Source organism: Sinocyclocheilus anshuiensis, unplaced genomic scaffold (genome assembly GCF_001515605.1).
Source record: "Sinocyclocheilus anshuiensis isolate Anshui unplaced genomic scaffold, SAMN03320099.WGS_v1.1 scaffold1386, whole genome shotgun sequence".
Classification (NCBI taxonomy): Eukaryota; Metazoa; Chordata; class Actinopteri; order Cypriniformes; family Cyprinidae; genus Sinocyclocheilus; species Sinocyclocheilus anshuiensis.
Window position 1 is genome coordinate 357,981 of NW_015555701.1, and position 9,644 is coordinate 367,624.

The window sequence follows — 9,644 nt, forward strand, 5'->3', positions numbered from 1 at the left end:
TGACTCTTAACTTTTATAAAGAATATCTCTTTGGATTTGAGACTTTAGTCTTTGCAACTTTACAGATCTTCTTTATGCACCAAGAGCTTGTAATACTCCAAAGAGAAAGAAACAATTGAAATCGCATCATATGACCCCTTTAAATTGTGTTCAGCGTGGTGGGCCGCATTTGAATTCGTGACGGGCCGCGGGTTGAGAACCACTGATCTAACACAAGGAATGAGGAGAGTATTACTTCGGTTTGCTGACATGCAGGTTAAAGTCATCTAGTTAATTTTGTCCATATTTGCATACGTGGCTAATCGAATCAGTGTTAATTTCATATTGTGGTATTTGAATTAGGTTACGACTTGTATTTTAGTGAGTAATTAGTCAGTTCAACCAGTGTGTTTATAGTAACCCTCCTATCTCTGGTCGTCACTGTCCAACTAGACGATAAAACAGACATGATGGTCATAAAGCTAGAAAAACAAACTGAATGAGTGTGTCACAGATCACATGATCTTAAAGGGACCGTTTACATTAATGCATGAACATCCTGTCATGATTTACTCATCTACTCATTTACTCATGTCTTTCCAGACCATTTTCAGAGTTCAGATGTGGACCATAACTGAATAAATAAGCTTTCCATTGATGTATGGTTTGTTAGGATAGGACAATATGGTCATATATTTGAGGCCTGTGCAAGGCTCTAGCCTGAACATCTTCAAGTAAGTGGCGGGGCAAACCGAAAGTCCAGCACTCTCCTTCACTGCTGCGACTTCTCTTGTTTGTATGTGTTCCTTCGCTGGCATTTTCCACATTTCGTTATTAGGGAGAAAAACGAAATGTTTTAAAAATCATGTTTCAGTAAATGCTAAGATTTTCAGTTTTCAGGTGAACGATCGCTCTAACAGCATCCTCAGAGAAAGACTCTGAAACAGGAGCGAGCTCACATCAGGACTCACGATATAAATATAGTGCCAGATCAATACACAGTGGCTTATAAAGGCTCTGTGTGCTGGAAAATATCCCAGAAATCCCACTGGAGTCCAGTACTGGAAACACGATAGATGAGCGTGACCTGACCTCGTGTGTCCGAGGATCATTAAAGACTTTGAGCTTCTCACGTGATGATCTTTTCCCACTTTCATGATCCGTGTAGTTCCCCTGAAGGACCAGCAGCTCCTGTGTGAGGGTGGATGGATCTGGAGATCTGCAGTGAAGCGCTGCAGTCGCTTCAGATGAGTGTGTGATTCGGCCGGAGTGACGTAACACCTTTAGAAGACCATCGAGCGTCTCACTTTCTTTACTTTTGTTTCATTACTTTTTAGTTTCATTTGAAGATGAGCAGCGACACACATCAGAACTGATGCAGAGCCACACCGATGGCTCTGATTTGATTATTTTCAGTGCAGTGATGCTTGAACTGACCTGGTGTGTTTGCAGCAGAAAAGAGTTTACTAGAGCAGTTTAAGCACAGTCGCTTTCATGAAGCATCACCTTCGTCGAAGTTTGCGAAACGGCTTCTCAAACGAGAAAAATGTATAATTTTGTCGATCAGGAATTGATTAGCTCATAGCTGTGATGTCATATGAGTGACAGGATCATGAGAACTCATGCATTTAAACAAAATAATGCACACGGATGTATCATTTACAGTTGTTTTTCAGCTGCGTACACACACAATCTTCACTTGTCACACAGTTTCTGAAAGCTGACACTCAAACAGCAGAAGCTCACACCACATCTACAATTCTCAGCCTTTGACTCAGGTTTCAATTTCATAAAACACTTTTTGCAAAACACAACACACAGTTCTCTATGCAACACACACAAATCTAACAGGAATTAATATTACGGCAAAGCTGTTTACAAATGCTTGCTTTTGGTCTAATGTCTAAGTGAGTGAAGTGTAGTTCCCCTGAAGGACCAGCAGCTCCTGTGTGAGGGTGGATGGATCTGGAGATCTGCAGTGAAGCGCTGCAGTCGCTTCAGATGAGTGTGTGATTCGGCGAGTGTGTGGTGACCCATACTAGGAATTAGTGCTCTGCATTTATCCCATCCAAAGTGCACACACACAGCAGTGAACACACACACCGTGAACACACACCCGGAGCAGTGGGCAGCCATTTATGCTGCGGCGCCCGGGGAGCAGTTGGGGGTTCGGTGCCTTGCTCAAGGGCACCTCAGTCGTGGTATTGAAGGTGGAAGAGAGCGCTGTACATTCACTCCCCCCACCTACAATCCCTGCCGGTACGAGACTCGAACCCACAACCTTTGTGTTATGAGTCCGGCTCTCTAACCATTAGGCCACGACTTCCCCATGACTTTTGAGATGTGTTTGTGATATTTTGAATGCAGTGCTTCGTTTTGCAAGAGATCTTTTGCATTTTGTGTGCAATTCTTGGATTTGTGTGTGAAGTTTTGTAAAAAAAAAAGAGGCAAAGTTTTGAAAATGTGTGTGAGTAGTTGAAAAAAACTATAATAAACACTGCAATAGATCTCTCCATCTATTCCACAGATGATCCTGTTGAGAAGTTTCCCTCTTCTGATGGTTGTTCACATCTTTTCCAGCATCTTCTGCACATTTGAGCTCTTCCCGACAGTGAGTGCATGATGTGAGATCCATCTGTTCACACTGAAGACCAGCGAGAGACTGCTCGAGAAGGAAACACACGATACTCCTCGACATGATCATCTGTGTCAGTTCAGTTATTATCGGGTTTGTGGAATAGATGGAAACGTCTGCGGTTGCAAATTTCTTTGAGATTTTCCACTATTTTTAATGGCCTTTGAGACTGATTTCAGTGGTATAGCTTCTCATTTTCTATGAGCTGCAGTTCAGCGTTAAAATAGCCTGAGATAAACAGGAAAGTCGCACTCAGAAACGAGCGCGACTTTGTAAATTTTATTGTAAATTTACAATTAGGCAAAAAAAAAAAAAGCAGCGCGTTTGCTTTCTCTGCAACTGTGATGCTATTTTGAGGGTTTGTGAATGCGGTTGCCATGGCGACGGCGCAGCATTAGGACAACACACTGACATTATATGACAACCTTATCTAAACTGTGCCGCCAGAGTATTACTGTTATTATGATTACTAGTGTTGTTATGATGCACGCGATTGATCTGTCATCATTGCGGCAGGATTCTCAGTCTTCTGTCTCTTGTTCAGTAGCGCAGGGCCACGTGTGCAGATCATGACAAACAGAGTGAGGAGTTTAAGCCATCCTCGTGTCTAGTTTCCATCGGCAAACGGCACACGCCGCATTAACTCTCAGACGCGTTTCCTGGAGAGAGAAGTGTTCTTCAGGATTGATTGTGTTTCAGGCAGCGGTGAGGTCGAGGGTGCTCAGGGCATGACTGGGGAACGGGAACAGCTGGTGACGTGTTCACAGCTGACCTGTTGCCATGGCGATGAGAACACGCATGAGGACACGTCTCATCACAAGACACATGTCGACAGGGACGCGTTCTTTGTGCTGTTCAGCTTTAATGTTGTTCTGCTCGTCGTGTCGGTTCTGCAGCAGCTCTGTGTCGTGTCTTGAGCCACAGTGAGCGTGTGTGTGTGTGTGTGTGTGTGTGTGTGTGTGTGTGAGTGTGTGAGTGTGTTCTTGAGCTTGGGCTGCTGTCTGCTGATAACGGTGCAGTGAACGCTCTCCTGTCACAGCAGCGCAGGACGCAGGGATTTGGCTTAAAGTGTTATCTCACACCAGATGAATGAAAGTTCTCTAACAAACTGTATATCAAACAAACACGCGGTGCTCTCGCTGACAGACTCTGTGTGTTCAGGTAATACAGTGGAGGCTGATGAAGCGTGATGCAACTCCCGCCATGATTCCACACGACAGAGCGACTCTGAGACACGCTCAGTTACATAAGCGGCTGTGTGTGTGTGTGTTTGTGCGTTTGTTTCTGAGCTCTGAGCGCAGAGAGAACGGCACACGAGATGTGCTCACAGATGTGACGCACTGTTTGGATTGTGACTGGAGACAGTGACCTTTGAACCCTGGACTCGCTCAGTGTTCGTGTCACATTTGTTCTGCATCTAATGGAACAGGAGTGTAAAGAGGCTGTGAGGATGGAGGTTTACTGTTGTTCTGTCTTAAGCTTCTCCATCACATCTTGTTTTCTACATTTATCTTTATTCATTTGACAGAATCTTGACATACAGCACATAGTATCACTTCATGCTTTCTCTGGAAATGAAAGCACATGCTGATGAGTTTCATATCCATGGGGTGATTATTTGGAAAATGTTTTGGGTAAATATCAGTGTTTCATTGATCAACACTCAACAGAACTGACTATCACGTCTATCACGATCAAATATGCTGAACGTTTGTTGTTCTAACCTGCTCTCTCTCTTTCTCACACACACACACACACACACACACACACACACACACACACTCACTCACACGTGTTCTTCACTCATTATCTGAGTCATTTCACCGCGGTATGCTGAGATCATCAGGAAGCCGTTGTAAACAAGACAGAAAGAGAGCACGAGTTTCACCCCAGCTCACCGTCATCACATTCAAGCGACTGAAACATTCACAGAAAGCAAACGCTCGTCACGAATGAAGCTTTCACTCGATGTGTGTCGATTAAAGCCACAGTCAAACGCACACACTCACGTCATAAAAACGCGGCCTCTGATTGGTGCTCACTCAGTAGTTTGCCCAGACGTGTTACTGCACTATTAATGTGTTTGTGTCCTCGATACTTCTGTTAGATTCAGTGTTTGGAGTTGAGTTAATACTCCTTCACAAGTTCTGTTCTGGCTACAGTTAAAATCAAAACATATTGAGCATTTAATAATTGTTGAATGCTAAAATGTTTGTTTTCAACTTCCAAATAGGTGTCCAATGATTGATAAATAAATATTTGATTGCTGAATATTGTACCCTAATTGAAGTAGCTGTTTATTAGGATCATGATTTTGCACACCATTGCATGAATGACTGCCTGACACGTAATATATTATTATAATTATGATTAACAATCAAATGATTTATTAGTTAGAAACTAGAGTTGCTATGAATACAGGTGCCGCAGTTGTCTTCTAATGAAGGACTTGTTTGTCATTAAATCAGTGTTGCTGATGCAAAGTAGGCCCTTCGTTACCAAACACCAAGAAACTCAATTAGGATACAATTATGAGTCATTCGCAAACTGTTAACATTAAACTGTTGGTTACTTTAAAACTAATCTTCATGTGGGAGATCACAGGGATATGTGAATATTGGTTGCATATGTCAGATTTATTGAGTAAAGCTGTTGCTATCAAACATGGTTTACTTCGTCAGAGTCAGTGTAAAGCTGAAGGATTGATCAAACAGGCAACTGATGGACGGTTTGCCAAGAAATTTCATGCTCCCTTGTAAAAGTATTTTTTTGTATTTTTAAAATACAAAAATACAGTAGTTTATTTTGATACTTGGTGTGGCTGCTGTATTTTGTAGTTTATTTTGATACACTTAAAATACTCACTGAGAACTCTTCCCCACAAGTGCTGTTCAAAAATGTTTTCTTCTGACCCTGTTTACCCTTTAAGTTGATATGAGACAGCATTCGTAACACACTTTTACTTCTTTAGCAGATTTCCAAAGAGAATGCTTAACAAGGGACAAAGAGAACTAGGAATATGCCTGTGTGGTAGTAAACATTTCTTTATTTTATTTTATTTTTTCAGTATTGTTTTAGATATTAGAATGTAGATTAAAATAATGTTGTTTATAATAATTGTTTACATATATATATATATATATATATATATATATATAACTGAGTATGTGACAAATAAAATCTTGAATCTTGAAATGAGAGAAGCAGAAATTGTGATTAAATACAATAAATTAGGGCTGGGCGATATGGCAAAAAATGTAAATCTTGATTTTTTTCATAACTTTGACCGATTCTCGATTTTTACGATTTTTAACTAGTCAACTTGAAAATGTAACTACAACATGATTCACTTTTTCTGTATAAACCCTCTAGTTAAAGAAAATTCTATTCAGAGTGCAGCACACATGAAGTTGTCAACATGATGTAAATGTTAAACTAGGTTTTTTTATTCGATTGCGCTGCTTTTCCATTGTTTTTCTATGTAAACATGGACGTGTTTGACTCTTGCGCTCGTCTCTTGCATGAAACGGCTCTCTAACAACACTGTGCTCAAGTTAAGAGAAGTTCACTCTCATCTTCTTGCATGTGTTTCCTCTTCCGCTGCCGCGTCACATATTTATCAACACAAAAGCTCATTCTGTGTGATATCAGCGCTTAATCGCTCTTTTCTCTTTACTGTTATCACCGGCATACTGTCAGAGTGTCTAATTCTAACGTTTGCTAATATTTCTATTCAAAACCGCGATTCCTCGATTTCTAAAAAATAAAATCGTGGCAAAACATTGAATTCTAATTAATGGATAATTAATGGCTAAAATCAGAAAAATCACCCAGCCCTGCATTTGTGCTCTGAATGGTGTTGTGGCTTCCTGACCTCAGTTGTGGTTGTGTGTGTTCCTCAGGAATGACGTGTCAGGCGCGCAGCTCGTATGTGGTCAGCGAGATCAAGTGGCTAAACAAGATAATTTATACAATAAAATATACATTTGCACTTTTTTATTGATTATTTGTAAAATGAATTCAAATGTAATGGAGATCTGTAGGAAGTTGTTTTTCAAACTTGAAGCGTCGGGTTAGGTTTAGTTTATTCCTAAAATGTTCTTTACTTGGTCTTAAAAAGGTCTTAAAATGTTTTAAATTTACCTTCATCAAACCTGCAGAAACCGTGCATTTATAATTGATTACACTGCAAAAAAAGTATTCTTTTACCTAGTATTTCTGTCTTGTTTTCTAGTATAAATATCAAATATCTAATGAATCAAGATGAATTTAGTTGACAAGTAAAATGATTTAAGATATTAAGTATTAGTTATTAGTTATTAGTAATTAGTTTTTCCTTAAAACAAGCTAAATATCTGCCAATGGGGCAAGAAAAATAATCTTGTTTAGCCTTTGAATTAAGATTATTTTTTTATTTTTTTTATTACCCCATATCTTAAATCATTTCACTTGTACAGTAAATGCATCTTGATTCAAGAATGTTTAGATATTTATACTAGAAAACAAGACAATACGAGGTCGACTACAACAGCTTCCACGACATCTACGAGACCAACACTCCCAGCTGCAGCGCGCGAGAGCTGGCGGAGGTGACGGCGCGCTCCCGTCTGCCTCTCACCTGGTCAGTGTCCAGCAGACTGAGCACACAGGGGCTGCCGGACTCTCAGGAGAAGAGGAGCGCAGCGGCCGAGGAGCTGGCGGAGCAGAACGGAGACGTCGCCAACACAGAGAGCGAGTCCAAAGTGTAGGAGCACACGCGCATCTCTCCTCGCCTCTGCACCGCCGGACGTTTGGCTGAGGTCAGAGGTCAGAGGTCAGCTCAGGAAAGCGCCCCGAGGCGGGAAACAGACCCCATCTCACGCGCTTTTTCTCGCGCCGAAGGATGTGCGCGGGCGACTGCATGGTTCCCGAAACCAGTTTTTTTTCTTAAAGATAAGAAATGATATTTTCAGATTTGTAATTCAAAGATTGAAACCTATATATGTATATGAATATATATATATATATATATATAGATCTATTCTAGGGCATATGCATTTGTATGTTGTTTGATACAGCACGGAGTCGTGAGTCGTATATTCTGGAATAGCGACAGACATATTTATCCACGCATGTACAGACGGTCCTGTAGTCGACTGTCGACTGACTCTATAGTTTCAGTACTGTAGGCCATACTAGCAGACGCTGAAGGAGGACGGCGGTGCGCTCGTGTTGCATGGGATTGTGGGGCTGATGTGTGTGTGTGTGTGTGTGTGTGTGTGTGTGTGTGTGTGTGTGTGTGGTGTATTTAGCAGCAGCACTCAAGAAACTGAATGAACAAATATAAAAATAAAACTATATACACTTCACTGTATAAATTATACATTGATTCATGTGTTTTGTTGGTTATTAACATTAAAGGAATAGTTCACCCAAAAGTGAACCTTCTGTCATCATTGACTCGCTCTCAAGCAGTTTTAAACCTGAATGAGTTTCTTTCTTCTGTTGAATATAAGAGTTATTTTAAAGAATGTGGGTACAAACAGCTGCTGGTCTCCAGTCACTTCCATAGTGTTTTATTCCTTTCTATCAAAGTCAGTGGAGCCCAGTTACTGTTTGGTTCCCCACATTCTTTAAAATATCTTCTTTTGTGTTCAGCACAAGAAAGAAATAATACAGGTTTGGGACAACATGAGAGCAAGTAAATAATAACAGAATGTTAATTTTAGGGTGAGCTGTCCCTTTAATGACAAGCGGCAGCATGTTTAGTGCTATTAGACTGCTGTCACTTTAAGAGCTGCACGCGTCTAATACACAGACGCGCATCCGTTTCTCTCTCAATGGTTTACTTTCACTTTAGACATAACCAGCTGTGTTTATATGTAAACCTCGTGTGTTTTTGACAGCATTAGCACAATCAGATGTGAATGATAACTCAGTCCAGTAATCAGACGCTGGCAGAACAGCAATGTGAATGAAATGTTTAACCGGCAAGACTTTAAAGCACATGCAAATAATGTAGTTTTGTGATCGTGAATAAGTGCAGTGTCCGTGAGTGTAACTCTAGCGCTGAGTAACATGTGATGTGAATGTACTGTATGTGGTGTTGTTCAGTATATTGAGACGGAGACGTCAGAACTGCAGCTGATAGATACTACCATGGTTTCCTCACCTCAGTTGTGGTTGTGTGTGTTCCTCAGGAATGACGTGTCAGGCGCGCAGCTCGTATGTGGCCAGCGAGATCAAGTGGGGCTACCGCTTCACACCCGTCCTGACGCTGGAGGACGGTTTCTACGAGGTCGACTACAACAGCTTCCACGACATCTACGAGACCAACACTCCCAGCTGCAGCGCGCGAGAGCTGGCGGAGGTGACGGCGCGCTCCCGTCTGCCTCTCACCTGGTCAGTGTCCAGCAGACTGAGCACACAGGGGCTGCCGGACTCTCAGGAGAAGAGGAGCGCAGCGGCCGAGGAGCTGGCGGAGCAGAACGGAGACGTCGCCAACACAGAGAGCGAGTCCAAAGTGTAGGAGCACACGCGCATCTCTCCTCGCCTCTGCACCGCCGGACGTTTGGCTGAGGTCAGAGGTCAGAGGTCAGCTCAGGAAAGCGCCCCGAGGCGGGACACGGACCCCATCTCACACGCTTTTTCTCTGTTTCTCGCCCCGAAGGATGTGCGCGGGTGACTGCACGGTTCCCGAAACCAGTTTTTTTCTTAAAGATAAGAAATGATATTTTCAGATTTGTAATTCAAAGATTGAAACCTATATATGTATATGAATATATATATATATATATATATAGATCTATTCTAGGGCATTTGCATTTGTATTTTTTGTATATAGCTGTTGGGTTTGAGGTTGTTTGATACTTCTGGAATAGCGACAGACATATTTATCCACGCATGTACAGACGGTCCTGTAGTCGACTGACTCTGATGTACATAGTTTCAGTACTGTAGGCCATACTAGCAGACGCTGAAGGAGGACGGCGGTGCGCTCGTGTTGCATGGGATTGTGGGGCTGATGTGTGTGTGTGTGTGTGTGTGTGTG

At 41.9% G+C, this 9,644-nt stretch overlaps 1 protein-coding gene across 1 annotated transcript in view; it reads left to right on the plus strand.

Moving 5' to 3' along the window:
• The window catches only part of LOC107671637 (potassium inwardly rectifying channel subfamily J member 6), a 36,789-nt gene extending 27,398 nt beyond the window's left edge, over positions 1 to 9,391 (plus strand). Inside the window, exon 3 of the mRNA XM_016464549.1 lies at positions 8,794 to 9,391. Coding sequence (XP_016320035.1) covers positions 8,794 to 9,122 — 329 coding nt within the window. The 3' untranslated portion in view covers positions 9,123 to 9,391. The remainder of the gene's footprint in view (positions 1 to 8,793) is intronic.
• The last annotated feature ends 253 nt before the right edge of the window (positions 9,392 to 9,644 follow it).